The 26,395-nt window shown below is 45.2% G+C and overlaps 1 protein-coding gene across 1 annotated transcript; it reads left to right on the top strand.

Annotated features, from left to right (window-relative positions):
* Nucleotides 1-393: 393 nt before the first annotated feature.
* Nucleotides 394-26,363, top strand: GLS2 (glutaminase 2). The gene is made up of 18 exons (XM_063119837.1): nucleotides 394-729; nucleotides 2,840-2,939; nucleotides 5,666-5,787; nucleotides 7,275-7,404; nucleotides 9,122-9,201; nucleotides 10,607-10,770; nucleotides 13,076-13,134; nucleotides 14,195-14,227; nucleotides 16,335-16,393; nucleotides 17,320-17,386; nucleotides 18,372-18,422; nucleotides 19,020-19,196; nucleotides 21,145-21,276; nucleotides 22,296-22,388; nucleotides 22,896-22,957; nucleotides 23,092-23,168; nucleotides 24,609-24,672; nucleotides 25,525-26,363. Exons 1-18 carry the CDS (start codon nucleotides 527-529, stop codon nucleotides 25,679-25,681), a joined length of 1,830 nt encoding a protein of 609 aa, XP_062975907.1. The 5' UTR covers nucleotides 394-526; the 3' UTR covers nucleotides 25,682-26,363.
* Nucleotides 26,364-26,395: the final 32 nt, after the last annotated feature.

Below are 26,395 nucleotides of genomic sequence, written 5' to 3'. Positions count from 1 at the left end.
GAATAGTGATGCTCATCTATGTCAGTGAGCATAATGATTCCATGTTATTCCATATTCACTCAAGCAAAGGTTTTAAAAAGTGTGTTCTCATAAAAGCAGCTCAAGAAACTCAGATGCCTCTCAAAGCCTAAAGCAGCCCCCTCCAACTTGTAGTCGAACACATTTGGAGGGCTACAACTGGAGAGCACCAGGTTGGGGAAGGCTGGCCCAAAATAAAGCTCTGTGCATCTCTTTATGACTCACTGGGAGAGAAAAAAGACCCACCTTCCCTTCCTCATTGGTTTAGTTCTCCCCTTTTTTCTTTTGTTGATAGGCTAGATTTGCTGTCAATCACCCTTACCCCCTCCCTTCCTGCACCACTCCTACCTTCACTTGGAATGCAACCAGCTGAGACTTTCCTTTTAAAGGGCCAGAAGGCCATATCCTCATTACTCTCCCCCGCCTCCGTATCTCCCCTACTCTCTTCTGCTAGCTTCACATGCTCTCAAGCCCTTGAGTCTTAAAAGGAGACACATTGTCTACAGCTATGCGCTCCATCAGGGTTGTGCCAGGAGTACTGCAGCCTCGTGGAATTCAGGACCAGTGGAGAAGAGGAGCAGGGCACCATTTGGAGATGGCACTTGCCTTGGGCATTGGCAGAGCTGGCTACTCGGCTCAAGGCAGAGAGGCAGCAGCAGTGCTGAATGGCCGTCACCAGCACCACTACCAGCAGCAGCAGCTGACAGACCAGTAAGGGATGCATGAGCCATCTGACATATCACTGTGGTGTGGTGATGTGCATCAGTGACCATGTCAAAGTGGGGATTTGGTTCACCCAGGAATTGTGAATTGTGTAGATCACTTTAAGCTCCCCTCCCACAATTAAGTCTTTTCCTACAATGCAACCCCCCTTTTTTTTGCAGTAGTGATACTTGTGGGTACTTGTTCTGTGAGCACACAACTAGTCAAGCTGACATCCATTGCACAAATGCTGCTATTCCGTATCACTTGTTTCGTTTCTTTGCATGACCAGCTGGCACATCTTATCATTCTTAAGAGAACTGGTAAGTCAAAGGAGGTGTGGTGAAAATAAAACCTGCATGCACACAGAGCGCAGATGACGCACTTAGGATTTTGCACTGCCTAGATGCCTTCCACATTCAAGAGTTTTCTATCTGTGCCAGAGACAAGGAAAAGAAGGTGCCAGGATTTCAACCTTTTAGATATATACATTGAGCCAGTTGCTCCCTTACAGTTAGTATCCTTTGAGGTTTGTTGTTTTCTTGCTCCACATTGTTAGTATTGATGATTTCCCCCATTATGAGTCACTTTAAGATGTTAAGTAACTCCCTCCAATCATTTCAGTCTGAAGGCAGGTACAGATGCTGCTCCCAGCAGAAATTCTGTCTGCCATAGAAATATCCCCATAACGGCACTATTGCATTCAACCTGGTATGCAAAGGAAGGGGTGGGATTAGGCCTTTTCTGTTTTTACTTTGTGGGACAGAAATTTATATTTGTGATGCTTTGGGAATTAAATTATTATAAGGCAGAAAATATATGTCATTCCTAGATGGCTATTGCACCACACAAGGTGATTATTAAATTGATTAATCTTTTTTCCAGATAGTGTAAAGCAGAGGATGGAAACACATATTTTCTCCTTTTAGTGCCAACGCACAAACAACAATTTGCTGTTGGTGGGAAAGCTGGTTCCTTCATAGTACTTCCCTTGCCATTTGACGTACAAGGCTGCTTGTTGTTGTTTATTCGTTCAGTCGCTTCCGACTCTTCGTGACTTCATGGACCAGCCCACTCCAGAGCTTTCTGTCGGCCGTCGCCACCCCTAGCTCCCCCAAGGTCAAGTCTGTCACCTCCAGAATATCATCCATCCATCTTGCCCTTGGTCGGCCCCTCTTCCTTTTGCCTTCCACTTTCCCTAGCATTAGCCTCTTCTCCAGGGTGTCCTGTCTTCTCATTATGTGGCCAAAGTACTTCAGTTTTGCCTTTAATACCATTCCCTCAAGTGAGCAGTCTGGCTTTATTTCCTGGAGTATGGACTGGTTTGATCTTCTTGCAGTCCAAGGCACTCTCAGCATTTTCCTCCAACACCACAGTTCAAAAGCATCTATCTTCCTTCGCTCAGCTTTCCTTATGGTCCAGCTCTCGCAGCCATAGGTTACTATGGGGAATACCATTGCTTTAACTATGTGGACCTTTGTTGTCAGTGTTTATTTCCCAATTCCTTAGTCCTAGGCCCTTTCTACACCTAAGAGTTATCCCAGGAAAATGGAGGGATTGTCCCTGCGTGCTCCCAGGATCCCATGTGTGGCATTTGGTTGCACAGGAACAATCCTGGGATATAGGGCTGGTGTAGACATGCCCCTTGATTCTCTATTTGACACTGAACAGCCTGAATAAGGGCCTGAAGTTTATATACCTCTGCACTCTAAAGTAAGCTTTGGCCTTACAATTGGTGATGTGCCATTTCAAATGTAGGTACATGAGTGTCAAGGGCATGTATATTGGTCAGTGCCTGCGTAATCCCTGTTGGCCAGCCACACACTCCTTTACCTCACAGTGTCTGGTGGTGGAGAAAGATTCAGACAAAGCAAAACTACCAAGATATTACTTTGCTGTAATATCCAAGCAACTTATCTTCACTTCGCTCAGGGATTTGTTACTGGTGAGTTAAGAAGTGGAATACTGTTAAAGGCAGGATAGGTAGAGTGAGGCAGTTGCTTCAGCAGCAGTAGTGGGCTGGAGGGAGCAGCAGTGGCACAAGTGAGGCGGAGAAAAGTCAACTGTTTTCTATAGTGACTCTGTTCTCTCCGGTCAACTGTTCTCCGTGTCTCCCCAGGGATCTGTCAGAAAATGGGATGCTACCACGTCTTGGTGACCTGCTCTTCTACACAGTCGCTGAGGGACAGGAATGCATTTCTGTTCATAAATTCACCAGTGTAAGAAGCTCTCCTATCAACAGTCCTAAGGGCTGGTGGGCTGGGCTCCTTGGTTTGAGAAACCCTCCTTAAATGATTTTCTGTGGTAAGAAGAAAAATTGGAGGATTACAAATGGAGGATGACATTGGTTGCTTCCAGATGGCAGGCTTCTAGCACTACCAATTAGGAGGTATTATGCAGCTGTTCTGCCTTTTTCTCCTTAACGGGTTTTCTGCAGTAAGGAAGGGGAATAGAAGAGGCGGTGGGAAAACACAGGAGGGTGATGAGTGAAAGACAATGATGGCTGGACCCTGCATAACATTCCGTCAATGAAACACGGTGATCCTGCAATAAAAGCCTCATCTGGAAGCACTGTCTCTCAGACCTTGTTCATACATGGAGCTGTCCACAACTAGTGACCACCTGTAATGTGACTTGTAATAGTAAACCATGTAAATAAAAGTGCCTCTGCGTGTGGCTGTGGTAGTTTCAACCAAATATTAGTCAGCAGATTGCTGAAAAAGAGAATTTGCAATGGAAGCAGAGACTGCTGAAGCCAGAGGCGGTGAGGGTAGGGGGTGGGTGGGATGGAAAGCATAATCTGAAATGGCAGGGATACTTAAAATGGCGTATATAAGTAAAAGAAGCACCTCCTATCTTGTTGGAGGGATTAAGTGGTTCTTTACAGAGAGCTAAGCCTACAATAGATGTTTATAAATATTTTTGGGGATGTAGTAAAGCACGTGTTCAGAATGTCAGAGAGGAACACAAGGAATTGGAATGCTCTATTCAGCCTGATCAATGGAAAGTTCCCCAACTTCCATATGTATCATTTCTTTAGATTTGAAATTGAGGTTGATTCAACAAAAAATGATGTTCAGTTTATATTGGTGTGAAGGTTTGAGGCCTACTGAAGTAAGGTATTAAAGTCAGGCCTTAGGGGCCTGGAGTTTTTCTGTTTGGAGGGGGTACCCCTAAGAGTAGTTTCATTTCTCCAGCTGAGTTTCATTCCTTCAAAGTCAGAACAGTACTTTTTTGTGGGGGATGGTATAAAAGAGTGAACCAGCCAGGAAGAGAGAGAGAGAGAGAAAGACCAGACCATGAGGAAGGAGCAGACAAATGCAGCTTGAAGGAGTCTAGGTGCAGTTTAGGGTAAAAGAACCTGCATTGTGCAACTTTTATTTTCTTCAAATGCCTTTCGTATCACTCAGCTCTACTGACTAAACACCTTTATTGTAATTTGGTTGTTTAATTCACTAGTAAATTGTTTTGTCAAGCCACACATGTCTGGGGCGTCACTCACCCCTCATCCACAGCTTAATTACTGGGAAAGTAATGGTCAGGGTCGGTGCTACCATGGAGGCCACTCAGGCGGCCACCTAGAGTGCCAAGCTAAGAGGGGCGCTGGGCACAGCGCAGCACTCATGCGCGTTGGCTGTGAGCTGGCCCGGCCCAAGGATTCAGCTGGGCCTGGGTGGGCGAGATGGTGCCCCGCGCCTGCCCAGCCGAAGCGAAGCCAGGGACGCTGGGGTGGGGCGGCTCCACATTCGGACTTCTGGAACGCGCCTAGAAGAGAGAGAGAGAGAGAATGTATGGGTGAATGGGGTGCATGGGGTCTTTGAGTGAATGCATGTGTTCTTGTGTTTGTTTGGAGTGAGTGATGCTGAGTGTGTCTGTGCGCATGCATGTGAGTTGGGGTGTGTGATTTGGAGGTGATATTTCTATTAAATAATGAATTTTAGACCCATAGACGTTCCTTTCTAATTTGCTTGCTATAATTGGCATGACGTATTTCTTGCACTTTAAAATAAATTTAGCAGTTCCAAGTTTTGTGCTTCTTATTTTTTCCAGGAAACATATGTTCTTAAAATCAAAGTTGGCATTTTTGGGTGTGTGTTTGAAAGTAGCTCACCTTTCAAAGTTTGCAAAGGGTGCAAAATAGTCTGGCACCGACCCTGGGAATGGTAAAAAGAAGGGAGGTAGGACTCTTAAGGAAGCAGAGATCATTAAGGAGTTACTCAGCGGACCTAGGTCATAGGAAAGGTACCCTGACAATTGGATACTGCAGTGATTTGTTAGAATCTATAATAATTGTGGATGTTCATGTATTTTTAAATTATATTCCTCTGATGCAAGGATTAACAGATGGACAGTAAAAGTGGACATTGAGAGCCCTTATGATCGCGAAGAGACTTGTACTTCAAGATTGGAAGGATAAATACCCACCACCTATCATACAGCAATCTGAAGATCTTACTGCATTCAAGCCTATATCCTACACTCATCAGTTTCATCTAGATGCTTATTTAGATATATAGAGTGCATATATGATATAGAAGTGTTAAATCCATTTTTTTCTTTTTCATGGTGTTGTGAATAGTTATTGTAGTTTGCTATGGCTGTTAATAATTCTTTGTTGGAGATTCCTAAATTTCTCACAAAACGGCAGTTCCTTAGGATCCATGGGGAGAGGCAATAACTATTGAAGCATTTTAAGTCTGTGATGTAGCTATGCCCACAATTTCCCAGCAACTCCATGTAGCGTTTGGAGTGCTGAGTAACAGTAATCCCTTCACAGTGGAAAAACTGGCTCTGGCAGTGTTGTCTGGGTAGATTAGTGATAGCTGCATAATCCCCCTGGAAAAACAGTGCCTGGATGTTACCCACCCACCCAAATAATATGCAGTTCTGGCTTTCATAACCTCCTTGCCATGTGTTCATCTATGCCCTCCTCTTCTTCCTTCAGGCCTTGCAAGACACTGGCCTTTGGACCTCAGATCCACGGCTCCGTGACTGTATGAATCTGATGAAGAAGGCAGCACAGGAAGCCAGCACTGGAGGAACACTGAACCGAGAACTTTTCCGAAGGTATGAATCACAGTAAGGCGCATTGTGGTGGAGGTGCCACAGGTCCTTCTTTCCCAATGGAACATTTGGACTTCTGTAGACAAGCACAATTTCCCTCCTTCATCTTCATGCAGTTTATCACAGTACGCTTTGGGTGCTTCCAGATGAAGATATTATCTTGCAATCATCCAGGATTTTAGGGCGGGGAGTGTCCAGATGCTGCTGCCTTCAATCTGTAACCCTCCTGTGTTTGCCCACCTCTTCTGTCTTTTTTTCTTAGCAAAAAGGCACCATGCAGCTATTCCTACTTAACATAAAGCAGGAATAGCTGCATGGTGCCCTTTTGATTGGCAGCACTAGGTCCGGGCGGTCCAGAAGCACCCACTCTCACACAACCATCTTGTTCACATCTACTGCATGCCAGTTCCTCAAGAGTTCCATGTTCCAGCTTCTCTCTTGTTTGCATCTCTTCACACTTGGCTGCATTCTTCTCCTCATCTGGCCAACACAATTTTACATGGCACAGAGCCACGAAAATTAGTTTTGGTAGGCAGTGTATACTGGAGTACATGAACAAACGTGTAGCTCTAATTTAGGTGACTGTTCATTAATGCCAAATATATAAGCATCACCTATATTGTAGCTTCAGAAATTGAAAAACAAAAATCCACCAATCTGGAAACATTTCCTAATTTCTTTATTTCTTGATTTATTTTTGAGGGGCATGAAGGACGGGGGAGACTTCCTATGTTGGCCCAAATGTCAGTAGAAATCATTTATGGGGAAAGGTGACTGCCCTGGTATTTTCCTTTTAGCTTTGCTTGTAGGGAAATTAGAAATTGCAGGGGGTTATCCACAAGGCAGAGGGCCTTTTCAGTGGTGGCCCCCCAATTATGGAATGAACTCCCCAATGAGGCTCGCCTGGCACCAACATTGTTATCTTTTCGGCGCCAGGTCAAGACCCTTCTCTTCTCCCAGGCATTTAACAACATGTACTAAGTTTGTTTTTTAATGGAGCCCAGAACTGTCGTTGTTTAAAATGGATACTGTTTTACACTGTTGTTTTTATATTTTTGATAGTTTTAAATTTGTATACTTTTTAAGGTTCACTGTTTTAACTTTTGTAAACCGCCCAGAGAGCTTTGGCTATTGGGCGGCATATAAATTTAATAAATAAATAAATATAGAAAGAACGACAGAGGAAGCCTGGGTAAGTGATAAATCAACGATTGCTTAAAGTTCTGGAAGCACGATTTCAAGCCTTCCTTACGCATAGATGTTCAACCTGCAAGAAAAGGAGAAATGTACGTTTGCATTATTAGGCAGATCTTGATAGGTCAGCTGCTTTCCAGGGCAAAGAAGCAGGAAGATGATTCAAATGGGCACTGTTGAATAGATTACAAACAGACACTGCAATTTCCTATTCCTCATGTCCAGTCTATGTATCAGAGCATTACTCCATCATAAACATCCATGTTCAATGCTCCATCTATCCCTTCTGCCCTCAGGTGTGTGAGCAGCAATATTGTCCTGCTGACTCAGGCCTTCCGGAAGAAATTTGTCATCCCTGACTTCCAGGAGTTCACAACTCATGTGGAGCAAATTTTTGAGAGCACCAAAGGACTCCAGGAGGGCAAGGTAGAAAGAAAGCACTAGCACTATGGGGCAGAGGCTAAGTAAAAGCAAGTCAGTCCCCTCTATCACTTTTATGGTTGAATTGAGAGAGCACCTCCCTCTCTCCCTCCCTGGCAAGTGTGCAAAAGTGTGTGTGTGTGTGTGTGTGTGTTGTTTTCATCTGTTTCCTTGCAGCCCCCAGGAAAGCCAGGACTTAATTTTGAGCAGAAGTAAAATTGTACTGTAAGTTTGCACACTAACTTGGGAGTAAGCCCCATTGGACACAATGGGACTTACTTTTGAGTAGACACATGGGGCTCAGATCTGCCTCCCTTTGTTGCAGAGGCATTTTACTCTCTTCTCCTTCCACTTAAAGTCCTTCCTCCCTTCTTTGGCAACTTCATAGCGCAATGCCAGCTTTGAATGTTGCCGATTTCATGCCATTAGGGCTTTATTCCAGCTTATCTGTCAGGAATCATCCCTTTTCCATGTCCGGGTTTGGAACCCATGCATGGATTGACCAGAACTCCAAGAAGATGACAACGGGGAAATCACGTTGATGGGCATCTCAGTCATGGTAGTAGCGAGTGGCTTTTAACTGTTCTAGAATTTCTTAGAGACAATAGCTATTGACCATCAGCTATATGATTTCTAAAGTGTGTAACCAGTAAGCTTTTGCCATGAGATTTCCTGCAATAAAGAAGTCTCACTGATTTGGTGTCCCATGTCAGTTTGCCAGAAAGTGTGCTTGCCTGAGGGACCGGGAAACCCAACATTATCTGTGACATTTAAAAAAATGGAATAACAGAGTGGGGTAGGGTGGGGAACCACAGGAGAAGTCCTGTTTATTCACAGCATCATTTAATTGACCCAGAAACTTCCGTAAGTGGCCAGAAACAAGCATGCTATAAAAAGCTCGTTTAGAGAAGCCCTTATTCTTGCAAGTGCCAACTACATATAATAGACCATTAGCTATCAAAACTTATGACACACCTCCAATTGCTGCAAAAAACAGTTCTGTAATTTCTGGATGTAGCCACTGACGGAGAAGTAAAATTGAATTTCTGCAGCTGACTGCCAAGAAGCAGCTCTGAAAACTGAGGCCATAGCTAGACCTAAGGTTTATCCCTGGATCGTCCAGGGGTCAAACCTGTTCATCTAGGTGGCACACAGGGGATCCAGTGCTCAGGCAAGGGTGAGCCCTGGATGATCCCAGGATAAACCTTAGGTCTAGCTGTGGCCTGATTCTGCCTTTGAGGGAACTGATGCCGCTTGAAGGACTAGCACTGTTCCCCCATCTGTAGGTTTGCTTGCAAATGAACAGGTATTACAAAACCACCACAAGTTTCCAATGCACTCTCCTCCCAAGACTGACCTGTAATCATAGAATCATAGAATAGCAGAGTTGGAAGGGGCCTACAAGGCCATCGAGTCCAACCCCCTGCTCAATGCAGGAATCCACCCTAAAGCATCCCTGACAGATGGTTGACCAGCTGCCTCTTGAATGCCTCTAGTGTGGGCATATAAATAATTTCCACTTGGAACTTCCGGCTTCTCTGAGAAATAAGAAGTGCAAAAGAGGTACCATGAGACTTTTTGTGGCTGTTTTCAAAATAACCTGACCACTCCTGGGTCTGTTCAGTCCAGGGAAGCTACCTCTGCTCCCCTCAGGTTAGATGGGCAGATAATTGAGATGAGGATGGATGGTCATTGCTCACCGATGCATCTTTCCCTTTTATAGGTGGCAAACTACATCCCACAGCTGGCAAAGTGTAATCCAGACATCTGGGGCGTATCCCTTTGCACAGTGGATGGACAACGGTGAGCGGAAGGGACCCGAGTCTAAAGTGTGGGGCTTGAAATTAAGGGATTGGAAGTCAAAGAGTGCCACGCCTCTTGTGCAGAACTTTGCTGGGTGCCTGCAAAGCATGCAGAGAAAGACAGTGCCTTCTGGGGAAAGCTAATGTGCTTGTGGGCAAGGGTCACTGTACCTTGCAGACCAGAGATAGTCAAATGCAAATCATAGAGAGCAGGGTGGGCCAGATGCTTTGGCCTGCAACTCCCATTATCCCCCTGCATTGGCTGTTCTGGTTGTGGCTGATGGGAGTTGTAGCCCAAAACATTTGGAGGGTCACAAGTTGATATAGAGCTTGAGTTGCCCACTTGCAGCATGGGTTCCACCAGTGACACAGTCAGTTGTTTTGTGGCACTCCTGGAAAAGCATTGTGGCATGGAGTGTACAGGCACACGCTTCTGCTGCCTTTCCACTACTGTGCTGCTGCTTGCCCTGGCTTATATTTATTTATTTATTTATTTATTTAAACTATTTCTGAATCACCCCTCCACTCTGAACGCTGGAGGCGATTTACAATAAAATCATAAACATAATAAAATAGAACAATTTCAAACAAAGTAAAATACCCAACTAGAAAACAGGGAAACCTTCTAAAACTGCAGCCTTAATCAGCAAATGCTTGGTGGAAGCAGAAGACATCTGCTACTATGCCATCCAAAGGTTTGCCAGCCATCTAACCAAGGAGGGAGCCAGATAATGTTATTGGCTAGTTTACCAGCTGATAACAAAGGAGGAGCCTAAGCTCCTTGGGAAGGGCATTCCGTATCTGGGATGTTGCTACAGAGAAGTGCCTGTCTTGAGTCATAGCAGTCATATGATTGCCTAAAGATTGATCAGGAAACAAGTTTCCTTAGCTAGTGGGGGAGGGGAATGAATGGTGGGGGTTGTGGGGGAAGCAACATTGTCCTTATCTTACAATATCCCCATAGAACACGATCCCTCACTCAGTAGACTAGGGGAAGACTCGTATAAGGCATGGGAAATGAACTATGTACATTAGAGTGCAGTCGCGTGGCGCCAACTTGTACTCAGGATTTGGAGAAGGGCTGTAGCTCAGTCAGTACAGAACTTCCTTTGCCTGCAGATGGTCCCTGGTTCAGTCCCCCAGAATCTCCAACTAGGGCTAAGTAGGAGCCCCGTCTGAAACCCTGGGGAGCCTCTACCAGTCAGTGTGGGCAATTCAGAGCTAGATAGAGCAATGCTGTGCCTCGGAAGAAGGCAGCTTCCTACAATCCTCTTGCTTATGGCACCTTGGCCCCAAAATGTTTGACCCCACTGCCATAGAGTTCTATCACCAGATTACTGAAGGGCTGATGGGGTGGCGTCTTTTCATTCTTTCTTTCTTTCTTTCTTTCTTCCCGCCTGTGGCAGGCATTCCATGGGCCATACCAAGACCCCCTTCTGCCTGCAGTCGTGCGTCAAGCCCCTGAAATACGCCGTTGCTGTCAGTGAACTGGGTACCAAACGTGTGCATCAGTATGTGGGCAAAGAGCCCAGCGGGCTGCGATATGACAAGCTCTCTCTCAATGAGGAAGGTGAGAAGGGCAGAAGTCTGGATCAAAACGATGGAGGAGTGGCGGAGAGGAGCCCTTGTGTATTTGTATGTGAAAGACAAAGGTTCAAATCCTCCCTCATCCAGCTATGAAGCTCACTGAGTGCCTTTGGGCAAGTCAATGGCTCAGTTCAGACAACACATTTCTCTACGCAGTGGGAAAACTCCACTCAACAGTTGAGTTTGTAGAGGGAACTCCCCACACATGTTCTAACTCCACCATTGCGTGACCGTGGGCTACCGTGGAGTTGAGTAAAAGGCAATGCGACGTTTGATTGACAGTTCCTCCACCCTCTCTCCTCCCTCGCTCCTTTTGCCACTCTTGCGAGAGAACTCTGTAGTCAGTGGGAAAAGTCCAGTCAATGCAACAGGAAACTCCAAAGAGCCCTCCACACAACACAATGGTTGTGCAGGAACTCTTCTCTGCACAGCGTGGATATTCAGTGTGGAGTGTTTTCCAAAAAATACTCCACTGTGGGGTGGAGTTTTCCCTCCAGACAACACATTTCTCAATGGTGGTATAAAACTCTACCGTGGAGTTCTAAACCCACCATAGAGAAACGTGTTGTCTGAACTGAGCCACTATCTCTTGCCAGGGTCACTTCACACATGACATTTTTAAGGTGTGCGCAGCTTAAAATGTCATGTGCAAATCAGAGCATCACATACATGGGATCATATATCTCGAACAGGTGCCCTCATCAGAAAGCCAAGTTGCAATGACCTCTCAAGTGTACAGTCAGATCTCCTGCCATGCCATGTGTATGGCATGACAGTTTTGAGTCTGCCAGGGTTGTGACAATGCGAAGTATAACATCCTTCCTCAACCTGGTACCTTCCAGATGTCTTGGACGGCAACTCCCATAATTCCCAGCAAGCAGGGCCAATGGGAATTATGGGAGTTGCAGTCAAACATACCTGTGGGGCATCACAACTGAAGGGCACTACAACAAGGAAGTCTGTTGTATACTGAAAGATGTTCTAGAAATGATAGTGAAATTTCTCTCCTCAGACGTGACTACCATCCTCTGATTAAACAGTTCCCTCCATTTTCTCCATAATATCCCCATGAAAGTAGGCAGCCTTTGTCTGACTCTTGACCTGTTGCCTTGGAAAATGGTGCTCTGTGATCTACAGCAGCCAGCTCTCCCCACATGCTTTGCATCTCCCCCACTCCCCCTTAAACCAGTTTTTTTTTCAAAATGTTATTATTATTATTATTATTATTATTATTATTATTATTTATATAGCACCATCAAAGTACATGGTGCTGTACAGAATAAAACAGTAAATAGCAAGGCCCTGCCGCATAGGCTTACAATCTAATAAAGTCATAGTAAAACAATAAGGAGGGGAAGAGAATGGCAACAGGCACAGGGTAGGGTAAGCAGGCACAGGGTAGGGTAAAACTAACAGTATAAAGTCCGCACAACATCAAGTTTTAAAAGCTTTAGGAAAAAGAAAAGTTTTTAGTTGAGCTTTAAAAGCTGCGATTGAACTTGTAGTTCTCAAATGTTCTGGAAGAGCGTTCCAGGCGTAAGGGACAGCAGAAGAAAATGGACGAAGCCGAGCAAGGGAAGTAGAGGCAGACCTTCCTGGGGAGACCTTGACATGAATATTGCAAGGAGGTGAGGGGAAATAAGCCCTCCTACCCTAATTTCCGTGCATGTTTGTTCAGGTTGTGAAGCTATGTTCCCTTGTTCGCTCAGTTTATTTTTTTATGTGGTTTAGAAACTTCATTCATTAATTTAATAGCAACTACTGTGTGATAACAGGTAGGTGTGTGAGGCGGTGAGCATCGGTCAATACAGATCACTCTGTGTGTGTTTTCCACCTCATGCAAAGCCCCACGAGGCAGACAGAGGCAACAATCCCTTGTTATGCTTCACAATGATCATCGTTACTAGGAGTTTGTCTGGATTACATACATGGACAAGCCATAAGTCAGCGTTCCTCAACCTGGTGCCCTCCAGATGTTTTAGAATGTTTTTTAACAATGTATATTATGTTTTAATTCAGTTGTTTGTATTTTATATTTACTGTTGTTCCCTGCCTCGATCAGAATGGAGAGGCGAGTGAGAAGTAAATTTATTATTATTATTATGGACTAAAAATCCCATCAGCCCCAGCCAGCACAGCAAATAGTGGGGGTGATGGGAATTGAAGTCTAACACATCCGGCGGGAACCAGCTCAGAGAAAGCTGATAAAAATTGGGTCTTGACTTGGGAAGGCAAGGTTCGGGTGACACTTCCTTAATAGATTTTGGGTGGGGTTTTTTTGCATCCAGGAATTCCCCACAACCCCATGGTGAACGCAGGAGCTATTGTCATCAGCTCTCTCATCAAGGTAAGGCACCTGCAGCTATAGTTCTGCTACCATAGGTGGGCTTTAGTTGCACTGCACTGCGCTGGATGGTTTAGGGTGAAGGGGGCTCATTAATCATGTTCTCCACTGAATTTGGGATGGGAAGAACCAGGACCGGCATGGAAGGGTAGGCATGGTCAGGCATCTGCCAAGGGCCCACATCCCAGCAGTGGTCCATTGACAAGAGCCCCCTGGAGTTGATTCTCCCATTGCAACTTTATTCCTCACCTGCCTCTCGCTCTGGCCAAGACCATGGTGGTGGTGAGAAGGAATAGATGCCGCTGCCTACTTGCTCACTGACTTTCTGCCTGCCAAACAAGAAAGTGGTAGCAATGATGAGGAAAAAGATGAGGAGCAATAGCAACTGATGACAATGACAGTGAGAAGGTAGACCCCATTGAGGGTGTCTTGCCCAAGAGTCCTCCAAAACATGAAGCCTGCAAGGGTCAGAAAAATAGTTTTCAGAATTAGAGGGATCCACCCCATCCCAGAGGATTTTATCTTTTCCTGGGCTCACGACCTATCAGTTTCTCTCAACCCATTGGTCCGGAAGTGATTGTTCCAGCATGCCGTGTCATTCCTCAGAAGACATTTTCAGCAGGCTGGAAACCCGTGCACAAAGCTCCTGTGAGTACTAGCTCTGCCACTGGAGAATCATTGTTCAGGTTCAGATGACATGCTGCAGCTCATTGTGGGTTATTTAGTTCACAATGAGCTGTGGTGCCCACAGTCACCAAATAGCATATGCAACCCCCACTCGGGTTGTCGTGTCATGTGAACTCGGCGAGCATGATCAGAGGTCAGAACCATATATAGAGCCAGATCTAAGTCACTATTCATCCACACCCAAATCCCTTCAATGATATAAACCTTACACCACCCTTGAGTCTTTGGCCTCCTACACAAGGTTTGAGTCCAGATTTATGGTTCCTTTTGTCTATTTGAAACCCACTCTGGGGTCCCTGTGACTAACCTGCCTTGGAATTTGCCAAGGATACAGACTTTTTCAGAATCCAGATGAGTCATCTTTTCTTTATTTCAGATGGGCTACAAGAAAGCTGAGAAGTTTGATTATGTGAGTGCAACTTTCCATTTCCCCAGTTTGAAGACTCTGTTTTACGCTTTCGCACAGGCTAGGGCCTGAGTTGGGGAAACCTAGGGTTCTTCCAGTCTAGAGGGAGGGCTGCTAAGACTACCAATCAAAAGCCACTGTTCCTCATCATATTTTTTCTGGAAAGAAAAAGGATGGGTAAAGTGATGGGAAAGTATAGGAGGGTTACAAATAAAAGATGTCTAGACCACTCAATAAAATTCTGTTTGAGGCGGGGCGATTTCACAATAAAAGCCTTGTCTGGAAGCTCCTCTACTCACTGACAACATTGGCCAGTCAAGCCATTTATTTTGCAATACGATTCTGATTTCAGATTAAGCCTGTGCTTCCAGAATCCGATAGAGGAATTAATGCTGACGGGGGCCTGGGTGGGATGGGTCATGTAGGAAACAGGGCAGTACTTTAAAACGTCATTTGCTTCCAGCTATATTGCAATATGAGAAGAGGGACTTTTCAGTGGGAGGCCCACACTTCTGGAATCAGCTTCCATCAGGGCTTCATCAGGCCCCATGTTTGCTGATTTTCAGGAAGGTTCTGAAGACTCACCTGTTTTTGTTGACCTTCTCATAATCTGTGGGATGCAGGTTTTATCAGGGTTGTCTGTTTAAACGCATAGAGTTTTAGAGTGCAATCCTATTGGATCCGCCATGGGTACCTGTAAGCCTCTGAACTTGGAGGCTTACAAGTATCCAATGAAGAGTCTGCATCCAAGCTAGACAGGCGTTTTCGCTCATCTAACGGAGGCTTCAGGGAAGGGAAGGGAAAGAGGCTGGGATGGCCATAGGATTTGGCATATGGCTGCCACCCTGGTCTCCTCCCCTCCCCAGGAATGCCCACTCTTCCCCATCTCCACACTCCATTTTCTGAGCGTGGAGAGGTAGCCAGCAGGGTTCTTTCAGTGCCAGCTACAAGCGGAGGGGCTTGGAGCCCTGTTGCGTTACCTTGAGAGGATTCTACCTTTCAATGCGGCCTAAAATTTATTCTGAATAAAAGTAATCAAAGTTTCTGAACGATCCAGCTATGGTTTGACCTGAGGCAGCTGTGTGATCAATGCAAAAATATCACTCTAATACGACAACCCACTAAAGATTTCTGCCATAGGAGACATCCCAATTTACCTTGCTGGTATTTCATGAAGATTAAGATGATGGCGATTCCTAAGTGCCCTGAAAACCAAGTCACTGTATATGGAACACTGTTAACAATGACAAAACCCTGTTTGTAGGCTTAAGCAGAGGTGCAGAACCTCAGGCTTGCGGGCCAAATCTGACCCTCCTGGGGTCCCAATCCAACTCTCCTGGATTCTCCAAATGGCCGTGCCCCTTTCACTCCACTACTGATTATTTGGTGTCTTTTTTTTCCCCTTTTTTGTCTTTGTGTAGTTTTCCCTCCATTCCAAAAGGTTGAAAATGCCTCTCCTAAGGCTTTAGTTACAGGCAGTAAGAGCTTTAAACTAAAATATGCTGGTAGGTTGGGTTTTTTTGCATTTTGGCCCCACCCACCACTGGAATGCAGAGGCCCTCTGAGGTATTCCAAAATGGAATCCAGTCCTCAGGTTGAAAGAGGTTCAACACTCTGAACTAAATAAAGAGATACAAGAGGAAAAGGGAGGGAGGAGAAAGAAAGACCGGGCTGGGGGGGGAGCTGCCAATATGGCGCTGAGTTGCTGCCACGATAAGCAAAACCCTGCACTTTTGCTGCATCAGCATCGTGACAGGGCTTCCGGTGGCAGGGCCCACCCCCTGCCAGGGCAGACAGTGACCAATCAGGCCATCCGCCCGGCCTCCACATCGAGGATGGAGCAAGGTTAGACAGCCAAACAGCCGTGTTCACCTTGCTCCATCCTGAAAAGTCAGGTTAAGTCCCTGACTTGTAGAACGCAGAGCTTCTCTGGGAAGCCCCATGGTGGCTTTGAGGTGGCTGCTGCGTCATATAATCGATGCTGCATCATATAATCGATGCAGCGCCACCACAGAGCCACCTTGGGGCTTGCAGAACATATAGACAGCCCCTAGGAAGGGCTGAATCACGTTGCGTATCTGGAAGGCCTCTTTTTTTGTTTCTCTTCTAGGTGGTGGATTATTTGAAGAAGATGGCAGGAAATGAGTATGTGGGATTCAGCAATTCCACGTAAGGCCGGTGCGGGGGCAGGGGGGGTGTTAATGTGGCTTTCCCAAGAAATTCTAATCATGCTTGTTTTGCCTGTAATGGGGTTTGTTTTGAACTTGTGAAGATGGTTCATGCAGCATGTAGGGCAGGGTCAGACACAAATAATTGCAGAAGTCTTTACTGCAGCAGATCAGGTTACACAGACCAGCTTCCAGAGCATGTGGCAAACGCTTCAGCATTTATAGATCCCAATAAATTAGAGAGCCTAGGCAGAGGCTGTCAGCACAACGCTTTGTTCAATAAAAAGTTCCAAGGCTGGAATCCACAAGAGTCCCAGTCAGAGTTCAAGTTCAGCAATAGATTCCAAGTTGGGATCTCAATGGCACAGGCTTCAAGGAAGATAAGGGTGCAGATATCACAAAAGATCCAGACAAGAAAGAATTCTGGATAATGAAGATGTTGTTCCCAGCAAAGCCTCTTAAAAACAGGGGTTAGATACAGGTGAGTTCCCCTTCTGATGATCTAATCTGACAGGGGAATCTGGCCTGTAAGCAAAGCACTACTTCTCTGTTCTGCCCTGTGGACACCTTATCCTGGGCGACACCCCTGAGCCATCTTCTCCTGTGGAATCTTCCTCCTGCTCAGTTCTTACAATCCCAAGCTGTAACTCAGAGGCCTCTTTCAAGGCTGAAACTTGCAGTTGTGACTGATCACCTCCTTTGATTTGCAATCAGCTGGGAAGCTAGGCAGAGCTGAGCTCCCAGGCCCCAAACTTCCCATGACTATACTGCTGTAACTCTGAATCAGACTCTGCCTCCAAAGCCATAGAGCCCATAGCGCTGCTTGGGCTATGCCTGATAGGCAGGAATCCTGCTATTTTTCATTTGAATGATAATTCTAGAAGTGAGTCTGGAGAGAAACAAGGGTGCGTGCATGTCTCTTTGTAGGTTTCAGTCAGAGAAAGAAACGGGAGACCGGAATTATGCCATTGGCTACTATCTCAAAGACAAAAAGGTAACAAGAAAGGAGGGAGGGGAGATAGAAACATTGGCCTGGTTCACACATAACACTAACCCATAGTTTATTTAACCCATGGTTTTTTGTATTACCCAGACTTTGTCTAACAGACAATTGAACAAATCATGGTTTGTTTTCTCAATTCCTGGATTGTTTGTTTCTCTCCTCCTCTGCCCACTCCTTCTCTGTATCCCAGATGCCTTTGCATCACTCTAGTACTGGCATACAGTGTGGCTGTTGTTTTTTACCACTCATGCCACTGCCTCTGTAGCCAAAACAACCCATGAACAACCCACAGGTCTGAGTTTCACATATAACAAACCATGGTTTAAGTAATTCAGAGGTAACAACCTAACAACAAACCATGGGTTACTCACTGGCCCAATTCACACATAATGGCAATCCATGGTTTAAACAACCCATGGGTTGTTGTGCACAAGTGGGAGAGAGCGAGTGTGCTGCCTCCCATGCACCCGCCATTTCTGTTTTTCTACTCAACAATCTACAATTGGTGCATTTGTAGATTATTAAGCATGATGTGCGAACTCAGAGAGATGGGTTGTTCAGGAGCTAAACAACCCAGCAGTTAACCCAGCAATCTCGTTTCACATGCTATCCTCACCAAACTATGAACTAGTCAATTGTAGGTTGTTGATTAAAAGTGAAAGTGGCTCTCCTTTATGGCCTCGACATTCCGTGGTTTATTTAGACTATGTGAGCTGTCATTATGTGTAAACTGCCCCTCTGGGTTATTTGTGGTTAACAAACCATGGTTTGTTATTGCAGCTGCATTCACACATTGTGACAATCCAGAATTCAACAACTCATACCATGGGTAAATGTTATGTGTGAATCAGGCCGTTGTTCCAACCAGTAGACAAGGGACTGCTGGAAGCCATTTTGGGTCACTGGGATAAAACGTATCGGTCCATCCTTGCCAGTGTCTGATATGGCTCTCTTCTTTTTCATCCCTGTACGACAGTGCTTTCCACGCAGTGTGGATATGATGGCGGCCCTTGACTTGTATTTCCAGGTAAGCTGCTTTTTGGACCCTATCTCAGCTAGAGATTTGGGTCCTGGGTAGTCTTCTGAGCTGAGAGGATTGCACCCAGAGGAGAGTAACCCATCTGAGGATGAATAATCGAAGCCTTTCCATTGATCATAGCAGGTCATGTCTGAGGCTGGTGATTCTGTCCTCTCATTTTTCTTTTAATGAAGTTCACAATCTGTTCATTGAGATATTTAGCCTGCATCTCAAAGCTTCAAGGAAACTAACAATATATTTAAACAGTTTCCAGAGAGATAACTATGCTAGTCCATTGCAGCAAACACAACAAAGAGTCTTGTGGCACTTTATAAACTATCAGCTTTATTATGGCATCAGCTTTCATGGACTGTAGCCTGGCGGTGATGGAATAATGCTTTTTTTCTGTGTTAAATCATCTCTGAGTATGGGTCTACCAATGCCAACACAAAGCAGAGTCCAGGATCCATTTCTGGGTTTTACTCATAGTCCTGGATCCCGGTTCCCAGGCTGTTCTCATTGTAATAAGTTAGAAACCATATTCATCTCTCTCTCTCTCTCTCTCTCTCTCTCCCTTTTCCCCGCCCTCCGTCTGCCCTGCAAAAGCTGTGCTCTGTGGAAGTGACCTGTGAGTCCGGAAGTGTCATGGCAGCCACACTGGCCAATGGCGGCATCTGCCCCATCACAGGCGAGTGTGTGCTGAGTGATGAAGCTGTCCGCAACACCCTCAGCCTCATGCACTCTTGTGGCATGTATGACTTCTCAGGGCAGTTTGCCTTCCATGTAAGTTTCTGCTGTTTCTCTTGGTGGGCCGTGAGTGGGAGACAGCAGTGTGCTTCAGCATCAGGGGAAGAGGCTATAATGGGGAGGGTGGGGGGAGAGAACTCTTGTGTCAAAGGACTGTTGGAGTCTTAAGATCAGGAGGAGGCAACTTGGTCCCCTCCAAATATTTTAGACTACAACTCCCATCAGCCCCAGATAGCAAGGGATTGGGGATTATGGGAATTGTAATCCAAAACATCTGGAGGGCACCAGGTTGTGTACTCCTGCCTGAGATGAACACAATCCCCATTGCATTTGCGAATAATACTCAGGATTACAAAACAAAGGCTAGCATGCCTACATATGTGGGATAGGTTAAATTCTATGCGCTGTCCATCTTAGATACATGCAAGCGCATGCCTCACCCACTACATTTACTAGCCTGCAAGCCAATGCATAGCCAACCTATGTGATCTATTGATGGCCACCGATTTGGGTGACTTTAAAAGGGGGTTAGACAAATTACTGAAGGAGAAAGCTATCAATGGCTACTAGTCCTGATGGCTATATGCCTCCGATATCGATCAGAAGCAGTATTATTTATTTACATTTGCATACCGCTCCAGAAACAGATTCCGGACCAGTGAATATAAGAATTAAAATGGTAAAAGATACAAAAATTAAAACGCCATTATTATACGTAAAAACACAGCATGCCAATAAAAACCTTGGCTGTCACTCAAGGAATGCTTCCTGGAATAAGACTTCTTTCAGGAGGCGCCGGAAACAACATAGTGTTGGTGCCTACCTGACCTCCAGGGGCAGGGAGTTCCACAGAAAGGGGCCACCACGCTGAAGACTCTTCTCCTGGTGGACTCCAGTTGGGCCATAAGTCCATGTGGAACCACCAGAAGCATGCCAGTGTCCGGGCAGGTTGGTAAGTATGCCTATCTACACCAGCTGCTGGGGAACATGGGCAGGAGGATGCTGTTGCATTCGTGTCCTGCTTGTGGGTTCCTGGCCAATAGCTGCTTGGCCACTATGTGAACAGAATGCTGGACTAAATGGACCCTCGGTCTGATCCAACAGGGCTCTTCTTAGGTTCTTATCCCACATTGTAATTTGGTTGTCCACAGACGTTCAAGCAAAGAAGGAGATGGAGATGGCAGTTTTCCAGTCTGGTACTGTTAATGTTCATGGGGCCAGAAGAAGACATTTTGCTACCCCTGGGTGCTGATGCTTGAGACCTGAGAGGCACGCCAAAGGGCCCCTTCCAACATTGCATAGGCTAGAGAGCACCTCTTGGCTTGCGGATTACCATTTCCAACTCTTACACATGAGCTGGGAGTTTGGCCACGTCATTGTCTTTGCAACATCACATGATTCTCATAACCATGGGCATTTCTTGATTGTGTGCAATGTTTCCTCTGTCCTTGGCCACATCTTCCTGAAGGGCAAATACTGGGTGGGCCACTTTTTCAGCTACCGTATAGACAGGAGGGATGAATTCAAATGTGAGAACGTGCAATCCCTAAGAGTACGCAGCCCAGAGAACCTGCTTGGAGGACTTGCACAGATGGGGCAGCCCAGTGCTGGGGCTACTCTTGCCCTCAGAAATGTGATCTCTTTTTTCCTGCTGCATCTGAATGGCAATAGCTGAAGATGCAGACGCTGCTCCATCAATTTGCTTCTTCCTCCCAATCTACCCCAGTGCAGTTTGTGCTTTTCTGTACTGGGCACAATCTAATCCGGATTAGTCTGCAAAAGAGCTTCTTGCACTATGATCTTAAGATGTTAATATATTGCAGACTGGGCTTCCACCATGCCCTTTCCCCAATCTGTTTTCTCCTCCCTCCTCCCCCAATTTCATTTATTTTGGTTTAACACTGAGCCTGCAGAAGAGTTCTGTGATATTCAAAATCTGGCTTGCTGCACCTGTTATCTGATCCCGACCCTTCTTCATCCCCAGGTTGGTCTACCTGCCAAATCTGCAGTTTCTGGGGCTATCCTGCTGGTGGTGCCCAATGTCATGGGTGTGATGTGTCTGTCACCCCCTCTGGATAAAGGTGGCAACAGCACACGAGAGATTGGGTTTTGCCAGGTAAGTTGCCTAGGTTTATGATGTGGTCTTGCGGATAGGAATTGTTATAAAACAGCCAATGAGAACCACTACACAGAAGGGGTAGGGTGCTTTGTGCAAGTTGCTCCCTTAGCCTTATTTCCTTATGAGTAGAATAATAATTAAACTTTCCTCACAAGGATGAGTAAGGCAAGAGTGGTAATGCACTTTGTACAATATAAGTGTTATACTCCGAATGTGACCAAACAGCAAATTTGAAAAAAAGAACTGTTCCAAATTTTCCCATCTTGAATCTACCTAGCTAAAGAAAACAAAGAAATTGGCATATGTAGTTAGCCCCTGAGGTGGTCAGAGGCAGGATGAATTGGAGAGCCATAATGCCATTTGCTGATGGCACATTGGCCCCTGGCCTCATGAGGCAGTTAATATTACTCAAGTTTTGTTACCTGGTCAGCTGCAGTGCGAACTTCCTCAATTAAAATAAGTCATTCATCCCAGTTCCTTGTTGTCTTGGGATCTGCAGGCTCTGTCTGTAGCAAATATTTTTAGCTATGTGTATTTCTGTATATCATATATTCTGCAAAGAAAGAAACTGATTTTGAACACGAAAAGCGTGACCACAGTGAGAATCTCAGTTTGCATTAAAAACATAATACAAGTCTTTAGGCCTTAAGGCTGTGAACATTTCCATACATTTTTCAGACAGCGTCTAGGGAAATCTCAAAAGTGAATAGAGTGCAGAGTAGGATTACCAAGTCATAAGTCATCATAAGTCACAGCTCTTTGCCAAACCATGGCTAGCAAAAGCAGAATAAATTGTGCAAAAGAAGCAAATGTCCATTCAGGGTTGGAAGTCAGCTTTTTCTGGTCCAGGATGTGGATTTTGGTTTTTTTTCTGGGAGTAAAAAAACACACCAACCACACCGTGCCGTATTTAACACTAGTCCATTTTGTGAATCCTCACTTCTATCTTCTTTCCCCCACCCCTAATTCCCCTGTGCTTTCTCACACAGCACACGTTTTCAATCTAATTTCCACAGGAACTGGTCTCACTCTTCAACTTTCACAACTATGACAACTTGCTGCACTGTGCTCGCAAAATGGACCCCCGTCGTGAAGGAGTCGAAGTTAGAGTAAGGAAACAAACTGCTGCTAACACTGAAAAACGCTAACAGATTTGAGTAGAGGAGAAGTGCAGGGAAGGACTAAAGAAGGGCCCAGGTGGGCTTAGAATAACAGATCTGGGACTACAGGTCCTGACTGCAATGAATAGGCAGAAGTATGTGAGTGTAGTGCTTGAGGTGAGGACTGAGAAGCAGACCTGAAGCGCCGTACGTATTATATTATATTAAGTGTGTGCCGCATTCTAAAACCAATACTGGATGATTTTTGCATTAGTAATTGTGTATGCAATGTTTTTCATATGAGTATTTTTAAATACTTCGAAAAGCATGAGGACTAGAAACCAGAGAGCTTTGGCTGTGGTGCGGTATATAAAAGTTAATAATAATAATAATAATAATAATAATAATAATAATAGAAACCATACGCCATAACATTTTGAGTACTCTTCAGGAGAAACAACAGCCCTAGCTGTAGGAAAGACTGCACAGACACATCGCCGGTTCCGTATCTTTCAGAACAAGACTGTTGTGAACCTGCTGTTCGCTGCCTACAGTGGTGATGTCTCTGCTCTTCGAAGGTATGGGCCTGCTAACCCAGGGAAAAGGTGTTGCTGGGGAAAGGCTTCTGGAAGGGATGCTCATCAGCTGATCTGAGCTTAACTGACTTGACCCTGCATCACCTTTGACTTCCTTTTCCTTGGCTTCCCTCTAGATTTGCTCTGTCAGCCATGGACATGGAGCAGAAAGACTATGACTCCCGCACAGCTCTACATGTAGCCGCAGCTGAAGGTAGCACAAACGTGTTGCATTTCCTAAACATGTGAACTAGGGCCATATTTGCATAAGTAAAGTTGTCCAGGCCTAATGCATACCAGACCTTTTGCAATGGGTATTTTGCCATGCACCTCTCTGGTGTCCATCTGCACTGGAAAGGGGTCTAGTGTGGTGGTGGTGCCACTGTGGGCATGATGAAGTGTGGCTTTGGTACTAAGTGCCATGGCATTTCTGTTAACTACATCATATTTCTCTGCAATCATTACACCCATTATGTGGTTTGAGAGAGACAGTGGCATCATTATAACCAAAGGCAGACAATGGTTTTGGATGTAGAGGGGAATTGGTGGAGAGGATTTTGGCATGAGGACAGTGAAAATTGCAAGTCAAAGGTGGGAGGCATCCAACATAAGAATGTGGCTTGAAGCTGAAGGGATTGGGAATTTCAAAGCCCTCAACTTTCAAATGTCTCTGAAATCCCAATGCATCCTATGTCTCCAGCACACAAATTCTTTGTGAGCACCAAGATAATTTTAACTAAGCAGGTGGACTAAATATTTGTTCTACTGCATGGCAGGAAAAAAATCTCAGGCTTTAATGCAGTACGAGGGTTTTATTTTAATTTTTTTAAAAATCTGACCTGGTTTGCACGTAATATTTCTTGATATGTGTTGAATATGGGTTGCCATTGAACATGTGGGTTGTTGTTGAATCATAGGTTGATATGTGTGAACCCCGGTTTAACTATGGGTTAACCATGAACAGCCTATGAAGAGAAATCATGATTTGTTGTTGGGATGTGAACTCTGGGTTGTTCGTGATTAATAACCCACAGTTAATAACCCAGGTTTTGCATGCAACGATAACCCACAATTCAACAACAAAACTCAACCCGTACTCTGGGTTGTCATTACATACAAACCAGGTCTCTGTCTTAACTACAGATTTAAATTGGTTTTATAAAGTCTCACTGTCAACAGCTCCCAAAGAAGGAACTATCTTCAAGATCCCATGCTTGCCATAAATCCAATCACATTACTCTCCCCAAACTACAATTCCTAGTGGGGTGATTTTGGAAGAAACTATGATAATTAGCCAGTTTCAGTACAGATCAGGTATGTCCATCTTTGGCAATACAGCAGCTCATACACAAAGTTCCTGTGTTCCACTGGTGAGAACCTGCAGATTATTTGGAAATATGTGTTTTAGGATTCGGGTTTACATAGTTCAACCACAAACACACTTTTCTGTTCCTCAGATAGCTCAACGCTGCTGTGAGTGAGCTACCTGCTCTGTAATAACCTTTCTGCAACCCATCTACGTTCTGCTTAAAGATCTCTGTGATCTAGGTTGCATAGAGTAATCCATTGGGGGTGGGATGGGTCGCAGACCTGTCTTTGGGAAGAGGTTTGGATAGTCTTTTTGAACCCTTCCAATTATATGATTCTCCCTCAGGACATCTGGAGGTTGTGAAGTTTCTGGTGGAGGCCTGCAGAGTCAATCCGTTTGTCAAAGACAGGTGAGGAGTGGTAGGCTGAGGAACAATTGCAGGGAGCAACGGGTCCTGTTCATCTCCATCGATGGCCAGTATTTCAAAGACACAGTCACAAAGATACAAAAGCCTCAGCCATGTCGGTGCAGCCTACCAGCCGTATATATTACCCCCAGGATGAAATAAGTAATTTTGCCACCTGCTGGGAACTACAAAAAAAGAGGATCTTGTTATGCTGTTAGCCTGTGGTCTGGAACAGAGAAAGACATGGGCAGTTCCTATCCCCTTCCCTGGGATATCTGGGACTGAAACAGCTAGAGACAAGATGTTACAATGGCATTGATATGTGTTGCATCTCAATAAATGTGCTTTCAGTTTAGGAAGACTGTGATCAGTTTTGTCCCACAGATCTGATAGAGGCTCTAGCAAGCCCCACTGAGAAATATTTCTATTCAATTAGGTCAGCCTTCCCCAATTTGATGCCCTCAAGATATTGCAAGATACACCCAGCTTTCCTGATCATTGGCCATGCTGGCTGGGACTGATGAGTATTAAATTTCAAAACGTAAAAAGCACCTGGTTGGGGAAGGCTGAGTTAGGTCTTCCTGTGGTATCTCCAGGAGTTACCTTCTCCTACAGTTTGTGGTGTGGTTTGGCATGCCTGCATCATCTAACCCGGCTTCTTCCATAGGCCCCTTATCTTCGTTTGTAGCACGATAGACTAGACTGTATATGATTTGTTTTCATCTTTAGCCTTGATGAGCATTTGGAGAGATGGTCTACGAATGTTTAGAATTTAGAGGCTGCCGTCTTTGGTGCTGATGCTGGGTGATTCTCTATTCTCCCATTGTCCCCCACACCTTGTCATCTTCTCTGCAGATGGGGGAACATTGCCTTGGATGATGCTATCCAGTTTAATCACCTGGAGGTGGTGAAGTTGCTCAAGGATTACCAAGATGCCTGCAAACTGGGAGCCAGACAGGCTGAGGAAGCAGCTGAAGATCTCTCCAAGGAGAATTTAGAAAGCATGGTGTAAGAATGGTGGAAGGTTGCTATATTAACTGCATTCCCCCCGCCCCAGATTTAATAACTAGCCACTTGCTTTCATTTCTGAAAGGAGATAGGCATAACAATAGACTTACTGCTGCTTAGCACCTGAGCTGGGACAGGGAAGAGGGAAATTACCTCATTCTTCCAGGCTCCTTCATGTTAAACAACGTTTGGTCATATTCTCCCACCTCTCTTGTGCAAGCCTCCACCCCCTCACTGGCAGTTAGTTCCATGCATAAGATCAACATTCATTTGGTGACACAACAGATAACCCTGATCAAGTCAACAGCCACTGAGCTAGTTAGCCCTTGGAAAGAGTTCATTGTGAGGGAGCTCAAGTCTCCCTCAGCTACCATTTCAGGCTGCCTGCAAATCCAAGCAGACATTGCTGCATAGGACACTGTCACAGCAAAAACTCAAGCCCTGAAGCAGCACAATGTTGCATAGCTGCTGTATAGCCAAATGGATACTGCTGCAGGCAGAAAGTTAGGATGTGGTCCTGTCATTGAGTATTTTGAGTAAAATCTTACTTCATTGCAAACTGGGATAGGTTTTGACTGACCGTTTCCTAGGGACAAAGCAGATTGGACAGTAGTGAAAACCTCTGGCTCCTATTATTCCAGAGGTCAGTCCTCTTGTTTCCAGGTCAATTACAGTGTCCAATCTGCATCCATTGCAATATATATAGACATTGTGTTTT

Source organism: Elgaria multicarinata, chromosome 3 (assembly GCF_023053635.1).
Source record: "Elgaria multicarinata webbii isolate HBS135686 ecotype San Diego chromosome 3, rElgMul1.1.pri, whole genome shotgun sequence".
Lineage (NCBI taxonomy): Eukaryota > Metazoa > Chordata > Lepidosauria > Squamata > Anguidae > Elgaria > Elgaria multicarinata.
The sequence above is the reverse complement of the archived record's forward strand: the minus strand, read 5'-3'. Positions and strand labels throughout refer to the sequence as shown.